Raw genomic sequence first — 23,727 nt, forward strand, 5'->3', positions numbered from 1 at the left:
ATTTAAATTTATACACCAGCTAAACAAATAAGCTTTTCATTCACTTATTTGGATAGGACATTATTTTAATCAAATATTGAGAAAATTACCTTTAAAGTTGTAAAATTTAAGCTCTTGTAAATGCATATTACTAATCAACAAATAGGTTTGGATATGTATTTACAGTAGGACACTCAAAAAAAAAATCTTCATGGAACATGATCTTAACTTAACATAATGATATTTGGACATAAAATAATCATTTTGACCAATACATATTTTTGGCTATTTTAAAAATACCCATTCAGCTTAAGATTGGTTTTGTGGTCCAGGGTCACAAAGAGTTGGATTTGTACTTAAAGGTATGTTGTTGTCTATGTTTAATCGGAAAATTTGTCTTGTGTCAGTGAGTACATTTACATGGACGCCAATAATCTGATCAAGACAATAATCTGATTAAGAGTCTACCATGTAAACACAGATTTTTGATTAATTTAATGTGATTTAAGTCATAATCTAACTAAACAGAAATCGAATTAACACATGTGAAGTACGCCGATTTTAGTCGCATTATGAAAGTGATTTTTCATCAGGTTTTGCGACTGGATATTCCATACACACATGGCTTTGCAACTAGTGAGTGAAGGACCACAGACACCTGCATCGCAAAATCGGAGGCTTTTTTTTTTTCTTTCCATACGGCATGCAGTATCAAATTCTGTTAAACAACACTCTTCCACCTTTCCATGCATCCAATACCTCAGTTTGTCACGCTGGGTCGGTCTTGAACAAATGAGAATGATGAGTCCTCTCAGAGAGTTTCGTTCATTCGCGCATGTGCACATTTGTGCAGGTGGGGTAAAAGAGAAGTTCATTTTTCGAGTCCTCTATCGGGTTTGAGTTGTTCGTTCTTCACATGATACAGAAGCCAGTCATATGCATTTAGAGTCTGTGTTCTGTCAATTTGGCCTTCCTTGTCAGATTGTCTCCCATTTAAAAAGTAGGTAGCACATTTTGATAATGAAAAATGCTAACTATCAGATTTTGCTACCAGTGTAAATTTTTATGTAGAGTATTGTGATATGAAGCTGAAAGCTCGACCTAACCTACCTAATCTCTAACGCCAACCTCAGAACCATTCAAATACAGTGTAGGTAGCCTAATCTGATGGGTGGGATAAAATGTCAGGACAACGGAAAAACCTCAAGAATCGAAAGGTGAACTACTTATGGGTGTTTCCAGCTCAGACTGTGAGCATTAGTTAATCTTTTTAATATAATTTTTAAAATTGAGTTTTTATTTTATTTTATTATTGCTTTCAAAAACAGTTAACAATTAATTGCAGAAACTTAGAACATTAAAAAAACTAATGTTACTATGTTACTAGTTACTATGACCATTTATGTGAAGCTGCTTTGACACAATCTACATTGTAAAAGCGCTATACAAATAAAGCTGAATTGAATTGAAAAAAAAACAGAGATGTTATAACAATCTGCATAATACATTTTAAAGGAGAGAAATAAGAGAAAAAAGGTAAAACATAAATTAAATAAATAAAAAGGTTTTACATTTGAAAGCCATTTTTTATTTATTTTTATTAGTTAAGCTTATATTGGACTCAGTGTCAGGTGAACAAACGACTAAAACTGGAAGACATGCCAGATAAGGTGAGCAGGCCTAAATCATAGATAAAACACCAGGTAAACAATGAAGGATTATTTTCTCTTTCTTAGTAGCATATTGCATTGTACAGTAGTGTTCTAGTTATGACTTGTAGTAGTGTGATCAACGTTTGGGCTAGTTGTAGATGTGTTTGGAAGCATCTCGTAACATGTTACTGTTATTTTGGAACGAAATAACTCGAAAAAAGAATCGTTCATCTCGATGAATGAGACTTAGAGGTCAGAGTCAGTAAAATAACATGAACTTTCCATGCGGGAGCATGAATGAAATGTTCCTGAATGAAAGTGAATCTGTGAAACTGCAGTTAAAGTAAAAAAAAAATAAAAAATGAAATGCCTAAAATTACATGAAACTAGAGGAAACGTGAAAAGCAGTGATGTTAATCGAATTAATGGATATAACATGTAAAACGCGATCATGGAAGGAACTTTCGAAAAAGTAAATCATGTAAACACCTTAATTAAATTATTGTCTTAATTAGATTAAGTCAAATAATTTGATTACTGATGTCCATGTAAATGTGGTCACTCTTGGAATACTTTGACATTCCTTTTATTTGGATTTTGAACCATGAACAAAATAGTTCCTTGTAAGGGTGTATTCAAACTTGTAGATTGGTTATCTTGATTCACTTTGGTTTAGAGATAATACCCTGGTTCTCTGAACACACCATAAGAGAAAAACACTAAAGACACTAAAAACAACACAGTCCCCTTTAAACCCTCAGAAGGAGTTTACACACGCTCTCCTAGCAACATTTGTCTCTCTCAGAAGAAAAGGAACTGAACAGCATAATTAACCTCCCACACTGGGGCACATGTGGGTACGGCAAAGGAAAATTATAGTGATTGTGAGCCTAATGCGCAGGGACTGGATCCCCTACTGTATCGTACTGTTGTGTGCTACTTCTTTATAGAGAAACAGATTGTGAATGTGTGCCAGTTTCTATTATGCCCTTATGATGTTGCCTTAAAATGATACACATGGAATATGTGAGCAGATATAAGGCTGGCTATCCTGTGCTTTAATGCAGTTTGACAGGCAGAAATGAAGTTGACATCTGATGTGAGATATCACAGTTTGTTTGCAGTGCAAGTGTGTGTGGTTTGGGGGTCCTCGTGTCATTCACTTTAATTAGGGTGCTACTAACACCCAAGGCTGTGTTAGTCACTTGGATTCTGAGTAGTGTTCATTCAAGTGTGCAGACTGAAAGTGTAGCGAGGGTTGGGTGGCAGAGCACAATTGACAACTGAAGATTTTCATTGGATTTACAGTACATCGGGAAAGAATTCATAGCGCTTCACTTTTTCCACATTTTGACAGCCTTCCAGCTTTATTCCAAAATGGATTACATTTATTTATTTCCTCAACATTATACACACAATACCCCATAATGACAATGTGAAAAAAGCAGCTTAATTAGAGTTCACCTATGGTAAATTCAGTTGATTGGCCATGATTTGAAAAGGCAAACACCTGTCTATATAAGGTCCCAGGGTTGATAGCGCATGTCAAAGCACAAACCAAGCACGAAGACAAAGGAATTGGCTGTAGACCTCAGAGACAGGATTGTCTCAAGGCACAAGGCTGTGGAAGGTTACAGAAAAATTTCTGCTGCTCTGAAAGTTTCAATGAGCACAGTGGCCTCCATCATCCATAAGTGGAAAGATGTTTGGAACCACCAGGACTCTTGCTAGAGCTGGTCGGCCATCTAAGCTGAGTGATCAGGGGGTAAGGGCCTTAGTTAGGGATTCGATAAATAACCCGATGGTCACCCTGCCTGAGCTCCAGCGTTCTTCTGTGGAGCGAGAAAAACCTTGAAGAAGGACAACCATCTGTGTAGCAATCCACCAATCAGGCCTGTGTGGTAGAGTGGCCAGACGGTAGCCACTTCCCACCTGGAATTTGCCAAAAGGCATCTGAGTGACTCTCAGACCATAAGAAGACCATGGGGCGACAGCAGGACAATGACCCAAAGCACACCACCAAAAAATCAATGGAGTGGCTTCACAACAACTCGGTGTATGTTTTTGAGTGGCCAGCCAGAGCCCAGACCTAAATCCAATTGAACATCTCTGGGGAGATCTGAAAATGGCTGTATATCGTTGTTTCCCATCCAGCCTGGTAAAGCTTGAGAGGTACTGCAATGAGGAATGGGCAAAAATTCCCAAAGACAGGTGTGGCAAACTTGTGGCATCATATTCAAAAAGACTTGCTGTAATTGCTGCCAAAGGTGCATCAACAAAGTATTCAGCAAAGGCTGTGAATATTTTTGTACATGTGATTTTTTTCTTTCAGAAAAATCTGTAACTTCAAGAAAATCTTTTTACACATTGTCATTATGGGGTATTGTGTGTTGAATGTTGAATGAATTACAATTGTAAAGACAAAATTAGTACTATTATTTTTAATTATCATCATTAATAATAAATGAACTACAAATAATTTGACAGCTTTGGGACAAAAATTATTATTTCGATTGCTCTTGCGCTCTCTTATCAGCAGTTGAAACGTGAGCTGCACATGAGGACATAGGCACATCTCATAGCAAATTAGTTTGCAACTTTGTTGCATAAAAATAAAAGGTTAAATAACAAAACAAGATTTAATTAACACACAGGTTAAATAAAACGATTTTTAAAAATTAAACAACTGAAAAAGAAAATTAATGAACTCTGTAACCAGCTCAAATGTTCTGGAATAAAACGTGTTGCTGTAATTTAATAAACAAACATTGGTCATTTAAGACTTCTTTATAACAGCACTCCCGCAAGATTCTCTCTTGTGTTATATAGTATTGTGTTAGATATTAACAAATACTACAAATGTTTTGTTTTCTTTTGTGATGATAAGAGCTGAAGGCATGCGCTCAACTGAACAAAAACATGGAAAGCATCACTGCATAGAAAGTCACGTACAGGCGGCACGTACTGTACAACCCTGTCCCACAACACAGTTGCATCGAGTCTTGTTTAAAATAATTTCGGTCTCAGCAGCTCCTATTTAGATGTAAGAGCGCTGTGATTTGCATTGGCTTGAATTATTTTCCAAGATCAAACGTAATGCAAATGCAGTAGGTTATTAAATGAGATAAAAATCAGCCAAAAGTTTATTTAAATATGTTTAAATATGGTTAAATATAATAATAATAAATTATATATAACTTAACATAACACTGGCGACGCCCCTTGTGATAGTATATCGTGATCGACGATCTCACAGTGGGACGAAATGGCGATCTAAAATTTTCATATGTCGACTAACACTACTGTGTTCATGCTGTTTTTTACGTACATTTTTTAAATAAATTCTTTAACTTTTATACATCACTCTTTCTATTCTCCTAAGAACGTTTGAGAGAAGCTGGTTCTATGAAGCCTCTCCCTCAGAAGTACACAATGGGCTCTGATTGGTCACCTGGCCCATGTGTTCTTATTGGCTAAAATATTGAAGATATTTTGCATTGTCTTGTTCGACTTGCTCAAAAATCTAAATAAAAGCCTCTCATAAACTGTGCAAGCTGGTGATGTATAGTATTTCATGCGCCAGTCAGCCAGCAGTGTTGGAGATGAATGAGAATTGGCACTGCTCTCCTCCTCGAGTCAAAGACAGAATGTTATTTTCCATTTCCTAAATTTGTTCTTTAATTCCTTGGTGTCTATTGTAAGCTTTCTGCTTTTTTATGGGAGGGGTAGTACTGTAAGTGTATTGTTTGTATAACAGCCGTGGGAATAAGATACTGTGAAAAGTGATTTATTTTCTCCTCAACTTGGAAAGCCCCTTACAAAAGACAAACTGAAAGGGTCCTGTCCCAGTTCCTCTCTACAACATCCAAACATTTCATAGCGTCTGTATTTGGGGTCAATAAACAAAAATAACAGTCTTAGTTGTACTGAGATCACTATTTATTTGTTGATCAATCTCCATTAATGGAAATCTTTTCTTCATATTAAAGTAATGGTGTTAGTCCATAATTCAATAATGATTTTGAGGATAATGAGTCAAAGATGCCTTCTCTAATTATTTTATTATTACAGTAGGAATTACTATACTATACTTATATTATACTCATTATTAAGTATGATTTCACAGTTCTTAAGGCTTTTATAAATGAGACCAAACCAAATTATGATGATAAAAATGAAAAAACCTTGAAGTATATATATTTTTGTCCATTTCAATGGACATCTGGTCAGAACAGTTGTATTTCCTGAACATTATACCAACATAAAATACAAAAAAAAAACATACATGATTGCTGATATAATCTTGAAATTTACTTTCAAAATCAAGAACATTAACATTGTAACATTTTTACTTTTTAATTTTGAGGTTTTGTTGTATAGATTGCACATTGTTTATAAGAAAATCTTCATCTTCCTCATCACTCTACATAATGTCCACATCCGAAATATTTCCATCTGTTATGCTCAAGAACTTCTAGATCTGTATTTTCTGCATATGAAATGGTTTCAGCAATGTATTAGTACATCGACAAAGTTTTTTTTATATAAATAAAAAAAGTTCAATCAGCAACACTAGAAATTTAATTTCAGTAACAGATCTTGAACCAATGTCCATCGTAATGGACAGACATGTTTGAAAAAGTCCTGATCTAAAGCTTTTAATGTTAAAAAAGATTATAAACTTTAATTACTAAGTGCAATCCCTATTTTTTTTTTTACATACAGTCTATGAAATATTTGCAAACGTATTAAAAAATCTGAATGAAAACATTGTAAATGTGGCTTACATCTGTGTCTGGAGAAATGCCATGCTGCTTGTCAGTGTAGTGGATTTTGTTCAAATTACACTATGCCGAGTCTTACTACCATTTGATTGAATGACAGTCGTCCATTCTCATGGACTGCAGGCTTTAAATTAGATGAAATGCTCAGGAACCACAAGAAACATGGGCTGACATGTGATGTCCATTGTAATGGAGACAGCGTCCGAACTATGATTATTATGTGAATATATAAAACTCACACAAAACATGTATATTTGTCATCATTTCCTCACCCTCAAGTCACTCTCAAACTTGTTTGACTTGCTCTTTTGCTGAACACACACACACACAAAAAAACTTTTGCCAATACTGTATGTGATTCCATAAAACATTTGACCTTCATGAAAGCTTTCCATTACGTTGAAAGTGAAAAAAGTAGGTCCTAGTCTTAGGTGTTTCTGATTCTGACAGGTTCTGTCCTAGTTCCTCTCTGCAACAGCTGAATACTTCACAGCGCCTGCATCCGGGGTCAAAAAAGAGCATTTCTCACTCATTTGTTTTGTGGGCTGTATGCTAATGTTTAGCTGCTGTCCTCATTAAAATCTATTATTGTGATAACACTAATGAGATGCTAAACTGTGCTTGGCAGCAGTCCTGCCTGCGCGCTCACACTCCTTCAGTGTAAATTATGCTTATCGGCCTTACAAATATGGAAAAGCTATTCATAACCTAATTGCCCTGGATCGAAGGGAATATGAGAAACGTTTTTGACAAGAGGTGTCCTGGTGAGTTGCAGTACCATTTTGGATAATTCAAAGTTCCTAAGAGTTCCCAACTGAGATTTTTCATCAGACTGACCCTGCAGATCTTCAATAACACAACACATTACTTTTCATTGCCCAAATTAAAAGAATGTCTTTAAAGTTTAAACTTTAATTGTATTTAAAGAAAAAATAAATCTAATTAAATATTGAATAAATATAAATATTTTATAGGCCTCCTCCTAGTGGGACATGCCTGAAACACCTCCATATGTAGGCGTCCAGGAGGCATCCGAAACAGATGCTTGAGCCACCTCAGCTGACTTCTCTCAATGTGGAGGAGCAGCGGCTTTACTCCGAGTTCCTCACCCTATCTAAAAGAGTGCGCCCTGCCACCCTGGGAAGAAAACTAATTTTTGCCGCTTGTGTCCAAGATCTGGTCCTTTTCGTCATGACACTAAGCTCATGACCATAGGTGAGAGTAGGAACGTAGATCGGTCGATAAATCGAGAGTTTTGCCTTTCGGCTCTGCTCCTTTACCATAACGGACTGGTATATCAACCGCATTACTGCTGCCGCTGCACCAATCCGCCTGTCAATCTCATGTTCCATCCTTCCCTTACTCATAAACAAAACCGCAAAATACTTGATCTCCTCCACCTTGGTTAAGCACTCTCCTCCAACCTGGAGATGGAAAACCACCTTTTTCTAGTGGAGCACCATGGCCTCGGACTCGGACGAAGTGTTATTTTCATCCCAGCCGCATCACATTCTGCAGGAAACCGCCCCAGTGCGGTAAAAATTATGAACAGAATTGGTGACAAATGAACCTTGAATTTCCATTTCAATTTGAAATATTATGATTAACTATTTACAGTGCACTCCTTAAATAACATTTTGGCCCAAATCTTGGATTGAATAATATACTATACTTTAATATACACAACTCTGATAGTTATAAGCAATTAAAATAATAATGATAACTTATAAATAAAAGGTCAACCAGGTGGTTATGATGCCTGATAAAGGGTTCATTTCTATTTATATACAAATAGGCACTTTAAATACAGTAAAACACTATAATAATAATAACTATGATAGGCTTAGATTGACAGATCTTTTTCATACAACAGCAATTTGTATTAAATGTGGTATGAAAAAAGAACCATGTTGTTAATGTGTGACCCTCAAAAGTGTCATTTTGATTTATATATACAATACATCAACTGAAAGCTGAATTAATAATCTTTCAGTTGATGTATGGCTTGTTAGGATATGACAATATTCAGCCACGATATAACTGTTACAATATCTGGAATCTGAGGCTTAAAAAAATCTAAATATTGAGAAAATCACCTTTAAATTTGTATGTATGAATTGCACACTACTAATCAAAATTAGTATGATTTATTTAAAGTCAGAACTTTACTAAATATCTTCATGAAATATGATCTTTATTAATATAGTGTTTTTTGCAAAAAGTAAAAATCAATGATTTTAATTCGCACAATGTATTTACTTAACATATCACACATGTCTGCTATATTAGAGTGTAAACAAAGACCAAAATCTAAATTGTTATTCACTGATAATCTTTTCACCACAACTCCAATATTGATTTCAGCCCCAGACCCTAGATGTACAAAACCTACAGGCATGTCAGACACAGACCGCTATTAAAATCACCATGTTCATTTATATTCAAGCTCGGCTGTTAATATTTGATGCCTTAATTTGTCTTTGACCAGTGTAATTCACAACATGATGAATGAAATTATTTGGCTTTATTTAAGCTGAGATCAGGACTGAGGTCATACTGTGTTGCTCACATTAACCACAGAAGAGCATCGTGCTGACGGCTGGTCTTTGTGTTTTTGGGGCAGGTACATTCGTCTCGGCCTTCACGGTTCTGTGCGGTGCAAGGACAGATTTGCCCGACAGGCACATGTGCTGCGTCTTCTGGCTCAACATCGCAGCCGCCTTCATTCAGATCGTCACTGCTGTAGTCATGGTGGGCTGGATCATGAGCATTTTTTGGGGAATGGATATGGTCATTCTCGCAAGTGAGTATTCTGAAATAATGTCATTAGAATTAATTTTGCATTTGAACAGTTCAGATGCAAAAACCTCTAAATGCCATCTAAAATTTTCTTATTCAGTAGTTTCACATTTATGGCAAAGAATAAGTTATTGTCATGGTCTTTAAGGTGAAATTATTTAACATAAACAAAAGATGGAAATTTGGGATTTCATTGGAAGTTTTAGATGGCTTTTTTCTTTTTTTTCTTTTTTTAATCTGAACTCTTCATTTATTTGATTCATTTATTTGATTATTTTGATTATAACAGCATTGCCTCCCTTCCAATCCTATAGAACTTTTGTTCCAAAACCATTGAACACATTTCCATTGAACACAAAAGTATAGACCACTTTCAGATTTTAAATAAAAATATATTTAGTTTTGATTTATTGAGTTTATAATATTCATCTGTATTTACTGGATTTATGTATAGCAACATCTAACTTTGGTAACTGCCGCTGTTGGGGAGGGGAGGGGAAAGGGAGTGTTAAAATGATGTAAAAACAGATAAATTTATTAGAATAATATTTTAGTCACAGAACATATTTAGAAATGAAAAGATAATACATTTAAATTTATGCAAAATATTGCAAAAAAAAAATTACAAACTACAAATTTCAACAAAATAGTACATCAATTTTGTTTCTCTTGATTTTTGCTATTTCTGAAAATTTTATTTAATAATTTTCCCTAGCATAAATTTGGGCTACTAAATTTTAGAACCCTTATCATAAGTTATTTTGCTAGACAAGCGCCAGTGTTGGCTTCAGTACTGTCTAAACTAATGTATATGCTCAAATATATTGTTGTAAAGAATCCTATAAGAAATTTTAATTCGAATGAGAGATTTGTGGAGGGCGTACTCAGATTTTATTATTTTTTTTATTTTTATTATTTAAGTTGGATAAATTTTTTTAAGAATGTACAATGAAAGTCAGTGGTGTCAAGCAGGGTTGGACTTGGGATTTGGAATGCCCTAGCGTTAAAACTCAAAACACTCTTTTTTTTCTGTAGATTCTGTTTTTTTTTTTGTAAATAAACAGCAAGTAAAAAAATATTTTTAGTGGAACCTGCTTAATGTAAGATTAAATACAATAACTTCACAAACAAAAACAAGTTCATAAACGAAGTACAGTTAATCAGCCATATTTGTCATTTTATATTTTAATATTTGCATGTGCAGTACAGAAGGAACGTTCCACAATTCATAAGGGCCCCTATGAAGTATGTTAACGTTAAAACCTTATTGGTTATAGATTTTAACATATGATAGAAAATGCATAAAAGAGCTATATATAATACTTTGGGCCCTACACTGAAAATATGATATCTTCAAAATTGTTGCAAACAAATTATATGGGTTGAATTTAAACAAACAAATAAAATTTTGCTATGTTTAACTTAATTTATTTGTTTAAATTCAGCCCAAATAAATTGTTTACAACCACTTAACTTAAAAAAAAGTTGTAAATCCAAAGACTCTTTGAATATTTTTTTTTAGACTAAGCAGCTGCTTACCTCCCTTGTTGGTTAAGTCTGCCCCTGGTGTCTATTGTTTTTTTTTTTACAATCAGTTGCCTTTAGCCCTTTTTTCCCCACATGCATTTTCAGTGATCTGCTCACAAGTGGTTATTTAAGATGCTTTATCATCACCATTTGATGTTAAAGGGATAGTTCACCCAAAAATTCAAAAATTTGTTTTAAACCCTTTGAGTTTCTTTATTCTGTTTTACACAAATACAGATCTACTGTAGAATCTTTTCTTTAGCCATAGACTTCCATTGGATTTTTTGTTCCAACATTCTTCAGAAGGCCTTTTTATTTGTTATACAGAAACTACTTGTGTGAATAAATGAACAGAAAAACATGGATGTGCTCCGGTTTCCCCCACTGTCCAAAAACATGCACTATAGGTGAATTGGATTAACTAAATTTGCTGTACTGTAAGAGTGTGTGTGTGTGTGAATGTGAGAATGTATGGGTGTTTCCCAGTACGGTTTTGTGGCTAGAAGGGCATACGCTGTGAAAAACATATGCCAGAACAATTTGTGATTTAATTCCACTGTGGCGACCCCTGATAGTTAAGGGAATAAGTCAAAGGAAAATGAATGAATGACATTTAAAAAAATACAGTAAGTTATTATTATTGCACCTGACCACACAAGGGTTTACAGTACATATGCAGTCCAACCAAATGGGTTTTCGACTACCTTTGGAAGAAATCAAAAGTGGGCAATTTCAAAACATTTTAAACTTTACTCTCTCTATTTAGCAACATCCACTTGTGTTCAGATTGATAGAAGCATGCATTTCTTATTACCAGGTGTTATGTGGACAAAACAGTTCAAATCTTCTTTGGTGCTCAGCAGACGAACGTCGGGCACACTGGATTTAAAAACGACATGAGTAAACGACAACAGATTTGCCATGTTTTTCTGAACTGCCCCTTTGACTTGCGTAGTAAGTGTAAGAGAAGATGACAGGATTTCAGCAGTCTGTGGGCCACAGTCAAACGGCTCTGTTCATGTACAACCTCACGTCTTTCTCGCTTCCTTTGAATATCATCTCCGCCTTGCGGGGCTGTAGAAGGTGCCAGAATGCTTTGAACAATGACTATTAGAGCGGTCTGTTGGTAGGAGTGGATCTGAACGCTGCAGTAATTGTTCTGTGTAGGCGGACGAAACAACTCGCAGAACTTTGTCACGTTTTCCCCGTGTATTATTGACTGTTATTAAACATTTTAAGCCCATTTGATTTGAACTATTGAACATTTAGGTTTTATTGTTGTTGAATGTTCTGATTTGAGATTGATTTGATTTTGCACACCTTTTTTGAGGGACAAATTTCTAATCTGTTATTCGTTTATTGTTTTTGCTGTTTGAACCACTTTTTGGATTGAAAGTCTCTGAAGGTAGGTGAATCTAATGTTGGACCTTTGTCATAACTAATACTCAGACCTGTCTCAAAAAGAACACTTTTAACATTTCAGAAAAGCACGTAAACTTTGTCCACATTCATACTGCAAATACACAGCAAAAAAAAAAAAAAAGCTATAAACAATGGGGTTTTTATGCCTCAAGATCAGCCAGGGGTGTTAGGTTTTTAACATGCATTTAATAATTACACAACTAACCTTATACAATGCTGATAAATAAGTATATTTATTATTATATAATATTATTATTATATAAGTATATTATACTCTTTATATTTTTAATTTACACATCAATCCCATGTTTATTGTTTATCTGAGAAATATAAATATCATTACTGTTAAATCTGTAATCACTAAATTAAATTAAAAAAACTAATTAAAAATCTAAATAAGAGCTTGAAAATCAGAATTAAAACAGGACCATAATGCATCCTTAAAAATAATCTCAAATATTTACATTTTTAATTCTTCCTTTACTTTTTTGTTCACCTGCACTACTGATCAAAAATTTGGAGTCAGTAGGATTTTAAATGTTTTAAAATAGGCTTATCCTGCTTAACAAGTACAGTACAAATTGTAAAATTGTGAAATGTTGCATTATAAACTACAAAATTAGTTTATAATTTAACTGAATAATTTATTCCTGTGATTTTTGAGATTAATTTTTAGCTTCATTACTCTAGTCTTCAGAGTCACATGATCCTTTAGAAATTATATTAATTATTATTATATTATTATTCTTATTAGTAGTAGTAGTATTAATAATAATAATAATAACAATAATAATAATAATGATGATGGCAATCGTAATTAAAAGCAATAATGACTGAAGTAATTTCATTTGAATTGACAAAGTAATAAATATTAACTAAAGTATTTAACAATTTAACTTTTTTTTTTACATTTAATAAATGAACAGATGAACAATAATTTTATTAAAACTATTAAAAAAAATTATTAATAATAAAAAAGTGACCCCAAACTTTTGACTGTGTACATCAATCAGTTTTAACAAAATTAAAAATGTGTATGTTATTTTATGATGAAATAAAATAACATACATTAATTTTATTATTAAATTGTTTATATATTTTTAATATTTTAATTTTTATATTGAAAAGTTTTATATATACTATATATTTATTCTGATATTCCTTTATTCACACTTCATTTTGCACTGACTCTCTCGTTTTCCTGGATCGTGGTTATATCTGTATATTAATTTCCACTCAAAAATGATAAATGTAAATTATAAATTATGTACAATTCCAAATTTAAATTTCATTAAATGGGATCAGGGTGGGGCCAAGCTGGAGCACTCACTCTGATCCCCGGGCTCTGCAATGGTTTTGGAAATTCCAAATTGAACCAAAAAACAAACAATTACAATTGGCTTAAGATTGGCAATGAAAATTTGGGGAAATGCGTCAACCAGTAGAACCTAGGGGAAAAATACATTAAATGGTTACTAAAATGTTGCATGAGCTCATTTGATAAACAAAACAATACTATGTTGGATATATTTGTTCACTGACCAAAACAAGATAATTTTGTATATATTTATTCCCAAATTCTATATTCTGACTACTGATTGTATGTAAATGGAGGTTTGGGATCTGATTTAATGTACCCATATCTATCTAAAATAATATACAGAAGTGTAGCTGTATATTTCTGATTATTTCATCACTTAAAACTAATATTTACAGTTCATTTAATGAATAAAAATAGCATTAGTATAAAATCTATAATCACTAAATTAAATGAAAAACTTAATCAGGAGTGTATTAAAAATAAACATAAAATAAGTGCTTACAAATTAGAACTGAAACAGATCAATACCTAGCCTTAAAAATAACGTCAAATATAAATGTTTAACAAAATGTAGCTTTTTGCATCGTGCGTTTAAATGTGATTGTCAAAAATTTGCAGTGTGCATGTGACCAAATTGAAATAGCTCACAAACACACACAAGCTCTCCAAATACAATGTAAAACATGTCTTCTAAATAGCATAAGACAATGATATGTTTGATACAGGTCTGCCGTCTTCACAGTTTGGCCACTCATTTCAGCCCATTATCACTACGCATGCTGTAAGCTCGGCTTCTCCCATTCTGTTTATTCTGATCCATCTCGGATAATGTGCCTCCCACCACCTGCCATCTGTCTGTCTCCTCTCAGCCTGTTTGATCCACTTTTTGTCCATTTAAATGCCAGTAGAAGCACAGCACTCATTAGAAAAGACGCTCCGCAAAAGTGAGACTTCACAGAGAGTCTGCTACGATGCACCGCTATAACTCCTTCAAAGTGCAGACCCACGCTGAGCCCTTTAAAAACACCGCAAAGCAGACTTGCCTTTGTGCTACACAGGCTTGGCCGTTTAAAGTAATAGTTCATGCTAAAAACCTAATTCTAGTCATTTGCAGCTGCATGATTTCCGGTGAAAGGTTGTTTTTGAAAAATATTGTGGTCATAGGATGTAATGAGCAATAGGGCTAATATAATGACATTAAATGGCAGACGGTGCTCAGCATAAATGAGAATTAATATTATTATCCATTTATCAGTGAATATAGATAATATATTTTGGTGCATGTAAACAAAACAGATTTATTCAACAGATATATTTATTAAGATAATATTTCAGTCACCGAACATCTTTAGAAATAGAAAGATAATAGATTTGAACTCATGCAAAAAATTACAAATAGCAAACTTTTATATATATATTTTTGTTTCTTTTGATTTTTGCTTATTTTAAAAATGTTTGTTTAATATTTTTCCTGACATAAAAATTTGGGCTACAAATTTTTGGACCGTTATTTTACGTTTTTTTTTTGTTTTTGTTTTTGTTTTGTTTTTATTAGCTCCAGATTTGGATTAATCTAATGTATGCACAAATAAAATATTGTAAATCATCCTTAATATAATATTAATTTAAATGAGAGATTTATAAAAGGGTTTACTTATATATTCTGAGCCCTATATGATACATGTAGATCATATCTGAAGGCATAACAGAAGTTTAAAGTCTTGTAATTTTAGATTCACTTCAAAAATAAAAATATAAATTTAGTTAAAAGCACTGTGTGCTTGTTTCTTGTTGTAAATTTAATCTGATAAATTGTCTTATGTTTCAAATTCAGCATAATAAATAATATATTTGTTTAAAACTAGATTATTTTTAGATTTTTTTTATATAATCTAAACAAATTGCTCTACCTTGAACGTCAGTAAATTATCAATATTATCATATATGAAATGTCTATTTGTCAATATTTTCCTTTATTCCTCCTTTCCTCGTGTTAAATAAATTATTTTTGTGCAAACGTATACTTACTTTAACACATTTTATGGCAGATATACAGTGTGGTTGTGTAATTATTTGCCAAATGATGTTTAACAGAGCAAGGAAATTTTAACAGTATGTCTAATAATATTTTTTCTTCTGGAGAAAGTTGTTTTATTTCAGCTAGAATAAAAGCGTTTTTAAATTTTTTATAAAACACTTTAAGGTAAAAATGATTATCATTGTTATTAGTACTATTATTATTATTAATGGTAATAGTAATAAAAGCAATAATAACTGGAGTAATAATGTATTTGAAACTACAAACAATAAGAAAGCAGTTATTTAATGTTTATAAATATTTAACAATTTTACATTTAAATAAATGACACCTTGATGAACAGAATTTTTTTTTTAAATAACATGGAAAAATCAGACCCCAAACTAGTGTATATGTAAATATATTTATTTTATATCTATTTGTGTTTTATGTACAGTATGTGTGTATCTATAAATAAACACATAATATATAATTGTTTGACAGCATAGTGCAAAATAAAATTAATTTTAAAATACAGAAAAAAATATATAAATATCTTTAAAATCACAGTTACGTTCAGTTTGTGATTTGTGCATTTTATGTTTATTTATATATTGTTTTGGATATTCAGCATCCGAAGTGTCAATCAGTTTTTGTAAACTAAACCTGAAGAGATCTGAATTAAAACAAAAAATCATTCAAGAGTTTTATGATATATTAATGATGCTATTTATAGTAGTTCTTAAGCTTTTCAGTATGGATTCATTTTTACAACTCTTAAAAATGACCATGATATTCAACAAGGATAAATCCAGCAGGTTTTAACACCGTGAATACCAACAATTATATAGCTGTTCGTTTATTCCTGCAACAACCACACTGAATATCTGCCGTAAAGTGTACAGCAAAGATTACTAAATGGCTTGCATGTAAAAAGAATTGGCTTGTTGTTTCATGCTTGGGTCTTGATCTACTGAAAGCTTTAATGCACTGAGTCATCTGCATTTAAACCTGTTATAATGCAAAGCTTTAAGGAAGCTATGAGTCATTACTCCATTCCCATTCTAAATCGCATTATAAATACTGGAAGATAGAGCAAGAACCCGTGATATGCAAGTGCAAAGATAAGACTGCAGCTCCAGCTCAACTAGTGCTATAAAACCAGGCATTTTCTATAAGATGTGTGTGAAAAGCAAAGTGATTCACTCCTCCAGACGAATGATTGATGTAAACGCCATCGAACATTGTTTGTGACGGGCTGTTTTTGAAATATTGAGGTATAATAAGATTTTATTTTATACCTTCTATTGGCTTTATGTAAGAGAAAACATGCAACAGTGTATTATACATTTAATGTGTGTTTAGCAATCTGTTCTGTTGTTATAATACAGTGAAAAAGTCTTCAAAATGACAATTCACAATATCAAGTCAGAAACAACACAAAATATAAATATTATTTACTTAAAACCAAATTCACTTCATTACTTTAATCAAGTGTCATATGAGATGATTCAGTAGTCATGCTGAATCAGTGAAAGCAGTTAAATCTTCTGTTTATAATGAAAAGCTATGGGGATTTCATGGGTTTCTTCTTCATGGGTGTTGGAGTTTCTGCACGAGAGCACCCTCTAGCCCTCAGAGAAGATTTACTACAGTCTACATCATGCTTCTCTGACAAGATGTCCATGATAATCTCAGATTTACTCAGTCATTTTTGAGATTTCATTACTATTAATCTCCCTAATGCATTATTATTAAAGGTCCCATTAAAAGCTTTGAAATGTGGATTTTTATTCGATGACGTAATCTCAACCAAAACATGAAGAGCGTGTGGGACATGGTAGAGCCCTCTCCTTAAAAAAAAAAATAATAAAATAAAATAAAACTTTTTGAAAAATGTTTGATTTATCACAGAGCTCAAGCACATCAATTGAAAAGAGTCTTGAAGGGGGCGGGGCATGTCAGACACTAGAGCGCATTTGATTGGTAAAGTTTGATGAGAACAAAACGTGAATAAAACTGTTGATCCATTTAGACGGACTAAAGCTTTACATGATTGTATCGGTTTTATATCTTTTAAATGCAAATTTTGTCACCGTTTTGGTGCACATTAGCTAATATACTGATACAATACTGATACTATCATATAAAAAACTTTCTTTTAATTTCATGGGACCTTTAAGTATACCCTTGTAATGAGTAGTACAAACATGCTTTATAGAAAGACACAATTTGTTGGCGTAAGTAAATTTAAAACCTTTACATTTTCTTTTTGTGATCTCTGTTACTCTTGTTGTCTCAGGCTACAGGGAGCAGTCCGTCCCTCAACAGCTCTGATTCCTGTTCTCCAGACCTAATGTTGAATGTGCAGCTTTCTCTTGTGCTGTCTGTCTGTCTGTCTGGGGCTTTGAGATGGAACCCTTGAGGCCTGGAGATTCAGAGGTCGATTACATGCCGATTCTCAGCCCAACTCCTTCTAGTCCTGTCAGGTACTACATTCAAAAGACCTGACTGTCGAGGGTCAGCAGAAAAATACGAACATTCTGTTAATATCACAAAAAATTGCCAACGTTTTTGTGCCGAACACATTCTATGTCAAGGAAATTCAGTAGTCTTAATGTATGTATTATATTGACCAATATACAGTATGAGCATTTTCAGTTTGTAAAAATACATTTATAAACGAGCTTTGGGGTGAATGAAGTAGCTGAAAGAATCTTAAAGGAACAGTTCACCCTATAAAGAACACTACCTGTCTTCATTTACTCACACTTCATGTACAATACATATTGGGTGGACTGTCCCTTTAATATTTTGCGTCACACTGAACATTATAAATACATATTTTCATCTTGGTATTATAAGGTTTGTCAAAATGTTGTTAGTCACTTATTCTGACAACTTATTTACTAAATTCTTTTAGGTTCAGTACATTTCTTATTAAGAAAACTAATAGATTATTTCTACAAATTTGAACTGTAACTTGGTTTTACAAGGTTCTTTTTGTAGCCAATCAGTGCTTTAAATGCAATTAAGGGGACCAATCAGGATCACCTCAGAAGCCAAGATGAGTAATTATACAATCATGTTTAAAGTCATGCCACAACTGAGAGTATCATAGTGTTGTGTTGAAAAATGAAAAAAACAATATGAGTAAATCTACATTTTCAACAGCTCCGCCTAATAAAATACGAGCCTATCAATGTGATGATTTAGACGCATTTTATGACATTAAGTCGGATGAAATGTTACATTTTTATTTAGTTCATTAAAATGTTAAAGGTAATTTAAATGTGACATTTTGTTTTGTTATAATTATAATTTTGTTATAATTATTTAATTTTGTTATAATAATAGTTTTAATTCTTAAAATGTCTTTCATTTTATAACATTAATTCCTAAAGATTGTTAACTAATTATTGTAACTTAATTACAACATCATATATACTGTATATATACAGTAGGCATGATTTCAGTCATTCTGATCTCTAAATGGCAATTATACACATTATAATAATTGCTGCTAAGTTTACAGTATTGCTGGCAATTTTGGTTGTCGATAATACTGTAAAATGTACAAGTGCACAGTAAGTTAACAATTACAATTGTGCGATAATACTACAGCAGAGTTGTACTTAATTTACAGTGCACAATTTCGCAAGTAATACCCTAAACATTGCCAGTAATATTGTAAAATACTGTAAAATTTACATGCGCACTAAATTCCCAATTACAATTGTGATGTAAAACTACAGCAGAGTTGTAATTGTTAATTTACAGTGTGCTTGTAAAGTTCGCCAGTAATACCGTAAACCTTGCCAGTAATACTATAAAATTTACAAGCATACTGTAAATGAATGATTATTTGTCTTTTAATTAATTGTGCAAAGTTTTACACCACAATTGTAATTGTTAATTTACCATGCACTTGAAAATTTTACAGTATTACTGGCATCCAAAATTTCCAATAACACTGTAAATTGTACAGCAATTTACTCCAATGCAGTTTCTCCAATAATGTCTTTATTTACCCATATATACCTCAAATGAACATCTGCACAAGACAAACTAATTAGCACTGCCTTTTATGCATTAAAGTTTCGAACTTTCTTAAGTTCCAAAACTAATGTTTTACAGTTTTTCTTAATGGCTTTGGCACATTTTTCTCTAAACTGCGAGTGCAAATCTCAAAACTGTTTGCTAGAACTTCAGAAATGCAAAATAGTTACTCCCCCAAAACATTTAATTCATGCTTCAAAACCTAGCTATTAGTCTGTTAGTTAGTTTTAAGTGTAATGGCTTACATAATAAAACATGATTGAGATGTTGTGAAGAGTTTGAAAGTCTAAATTACTATTGACTCATCAGTTTTGATCAACAAGCCATATGCAATTATTTTTTGTCCAAACTACAGACAATTGTACTGTACTTACTGTTTGCTCACATGTGCCAAAGCATTTGAAATGTGCTTAAATCAATAAGAAATGCCACTCTGAAATGAACAATAAGCTAATTGATTAGGGATGTAAACTTACTGTTTATTCATTCATTTTCTTTTTGGCTTAGGACCGCCAACTATATATATATATATATTGTATATATATTGTATATATTGTAATTATTAAAATTAAGCATTTTTTAACAAATATTATATATATATATATATATATATATATATATATATATATATATATATATATATATATATATATAATATTTGTTAAAAAATGCTTAATTTTAATAATTACAATTTAGCAAGATATAACTTTATTATACCAAACAGAAAGTGATTCTTTTTTTTTTTTGTTAAAAGGATGTACATGTAGTTTACATTTTAAAACGTTAACAAATTGAATAAATTTGAGAATATTTCTATGTTGATCAATGAAAGAGACTTCATTGATCAACATTGTGTTCTTCATACAGACTTCATTGTGTTCTTCATATAATTTTTGCAATATCAAATGTTATGAAACTGTTCAGAATTCAGAGAGGACCTTATAATTCCAAGGTGACGATATTACACTGAATATTTATACGTCATGTGCATTACAGTGTCTACAGTATTTCATTATAGCGTGCCGTGTGTTTTTATTACTCGAATTAAGCCTTATTAAGTGTGATATTTATAGATTTGTTTTATGAAGCATCTACCTTCAGCACCTGTTATCTCTATTAGTCTTAAACACTCAGAGACCATCAGCCAGAAATATAACCTTTTTCTCCCGCAATTATCTGTTGTTAACTGAAACAGCCAAGTGTTGGTGAATCACGATGGTCTGATTATTGCCATAGTGAGCGGCCACTTTAATCAACCCATGCGGAGGGTATGAAATAACATAATTATTTTTTATGCCACAGACTTTAGAGGAAAGCACGGCGCAAACTGAAGCAGTCAAAACACTGACATTGGAAAATTAACCACCAATTTGCAAATGGCTGCAGCAACTGAGCAAGCACAATTATTGTTATTATTACTGAGTGTGCTTGTGGTACATTTGCAAAATTCATCTGTCTAATAGGATGGACTCTGAGATGGTTTTTAATATTATTCACTCAGGGGAGTCTCAAATTTTGTTGAGTCTCTTTTCTGGTATTGTTGATATATACAGTTGAAGTCAGAATTAAGTCAGACTTAGCCCCCCTCAATTATTAGCCCCCTGTTTTTTTCCCTAATTTCTGTTTAACGAAGAGAAGATTTTTTTTCAACACATTTCTAATCATAATAGTTTTAATAACTTATTTCTAATAACTGATTTATTTTATCTTTGACATGATGACAGTAAATAATATTTGACTAGATATTTTTCAAGACACTTCTATACAGCTTAAAGTGACATTTAAAGGCTTAACTGGGTTATTTGGTTAACAGGCAGGTTATTAAGTGTAATTAGTCAAGTGATTGTATAATGATGGTTTGTTCTGTAGACAGTTGAAAAATATATATATATAGCTTAAAGGAGCTAATAATTTTGACCTTAAAATGGCTTTTAAAATTTTTTTAAACTGCTCTTATTTAAGCCGAAATAAAAGAAATAAGACTTTCTTAAGACTAAAAAATATTATCAGACATACTGTGGAAATTTCCTTGCTTTGTTGAACATCATTTGGGAAATATTTAAAAACGAAAAAAAATTCAAAGGGGGGCTAATATTCTGACTTCAGCCAGTTTCTTGTGTGAATGAGTGACGTGAATGTAATTAAAACTTGTTGTAAATATGGACAGGAAGTGAATTAGTTCTGTAAATTTTGTGCTGTTGTGTTTATTCAAATTACAAACAATATAATCCAGTGCTAAGTCCAAAGGCATTAATGTATTACAGCTAAACTTATGTTACAGTGTTGTCACATCTTCAGAAATGTCAGATTCAGAATAACCATATTTAATAAATTCTGCCTTTAAAAAGATGTATTTTGTTGTCTTTTGTAATCTATTTTAAAAAGAATGAAGAAATATGCAAATCTACAATATCAGACTTTAGTTTTTCACGATCTTTAGTGAATTTATTTATTTATTTTCTATTAAAAATGATTGATTTTGTAGTGGTAATTCCAAGAAATTTACAGACAATTTTGCTATTATATTAGGTCTGCAATCTGACACAATGACACAAATCATAAAAATAAAGCTTCTTTTTTTGGTCTCTTGTCAAGACAAGATCTAAAACAAATCTAAAATGGATTAAGCCAAAGGATGGTTTTATAACTCTTATGTTTATTCATGATTTTTCTCACTGTCAGATTTCACTCCCCAGGTCATCTGACATCATGTACCTCTCTCAGGACATACATTAGTGCTTCTCCTACCGTGATACACTTATAACACAGATTTCCCCAAACATGTCTATGGCAGGGAAGCGTTTTCTCTCGTCAACAGCAGGGAAAGAGTTGAATAAAATCATTTATTGATTTGTCGCACATCATAATACCAGCCATACATGTAAAGCACAAATTATGTCCTTCAATGCGGTCAAGCCCAGCGGCTGTCATCCTTGATCCAATCTTCATCATTGTAAGCTGCTTGTTTTTTCTGTCTGTTCCACTGCTCCATTTGTTAGATGTTTGCTCCCACTTTTTTTTTTGCAGTCTGAAGCACGTCAAATGCACAAAATGCCCATGTTCGCGCCACTCGATTTGCACTGGAGGATGTCTATACACATCTTTGCATCGACTTCACATGTAAATTACTTGCGCTTCAACCACATCTGCTTACCGCACAGGCTGCAAAACACCCCCTCCCTTCTATTAATGTTAGAATTGTGAGAGCGCAGGTGAGTTGTTATTTTTTGAGAGACTCAAATACATGACGTGCGCTACGTACATAATGTCTGTAAGTCATGTAAAACAATTAATTAAAGTCTGAAATATATATAATTTGATTAAATGGTTTGGAATTGGATGTTTTATGAGATTATTTACATTTTTTGCGATTTTATTTATTGTGAAAATTTGCAACTTTTTGTTGAGTTTGTGTTGGATTCAGCGATCCCAAAATCAAGAAAATCTAGGGCAGGGCCAGGGGTTTCCAAACTTGGCCCTGGAGGGCCGGTGTCCTGCAGATTTTAACTTCAACTTGCCTTAACACACCTGCAAGGATGTTTCTAGAAAGCCTTGTAAGACCGTGATTAGCTAGCCCAGGTGTGTCTGATTGTGGTTGGAACTACACTTTCCAGGACACCGGCCCTCCAGGACCGAGTGTGGACACCCCTGATCTAGGGGATCTGTATTATGGACTCAACAAGGATTTTTGATGCTTGTTCAAACAACATACTGAAACATGCTAACACATCACAATTCTTCAGATTTTTTGGGGGGCTAAATTGAATTTACAAATTTACATGGATTTGAAATTAAAGCAGTCAACTTAATCGGTTTGATTTAGGACAACTTGAAGCAATTGTGTGGAACCCAGGATTTTTTACAAACTCAAATTATTACTGTTGCTTGTTCAAACTACCAGTTTAAAATGAGATGAAATGCAAGACAATTCATGTAATTTCTTTGGCCAATTTATTTGCTTTATGTTCAGTCCACTTACTGTAAATTTCTAAATCACTAATTTAACTTAAGCATTTTGTGGTGGGACAACATGAAGGAAATGTGTTAGTCTAACTACCTGGTTAGTGGATTTGTAGTTCCCAGCATGCTTTATGTGGTGTTGAATTAAGAAAAGGAAATGTTGACAATACAAGTAATATTAGGTGTTTAAAGTTAAGAAAAACTGGT

At 32.8% G+C, this 23,727-nt stretch overlaps 1 protein-coding gene across 3 annotated transcripts in view; it reads left to right on the forward strand.

Moving 5' to 3' along the window:
* Positions 1-18,887, forward strand: part of stum (stum, mechanosensory transduction mediator homolog) — a 47,467-nt gene extending 28,580 nt beyond the window's left edge. Inside the window, 3 exon segments of one of the 3 annotated variants that reach the window (NM_001030171.1) lie at positions 9,039-9,218; positions 11,822-11,824; positions 17,804-18,645. In NM_001030171.1, the coding sequence (NP_001025342.1) occupies positions 9,039-9,218; positions 11,822-11,824; positions 17,804-17,838 (218 nt within the window). In that variant the 3' untranslated portion in view covers positions 17,839-18,645. 3 annotated transcript variants of the gene reach the window in all.
* The last annotated feature ends 4,840 nt before the right edge of the window (positions 18,888-23,727 follow it).

The sequence above is a fragment of the Danio rerio genome, chromosome 20 (assembly GCF_052040795.2).
Source record: "Danio rerio strain M-AB ecotype USA chromosome 20, GRCz13ab, whole genome shotgun sequence".
In the NCBI taxonomy this organism is placed as follows: domain Eukaryota; kingdom Metazoa; phylum Chordata; class Actinopteri; order Cypriniformes; family Danionidae; genus Danio; species Danio rerio.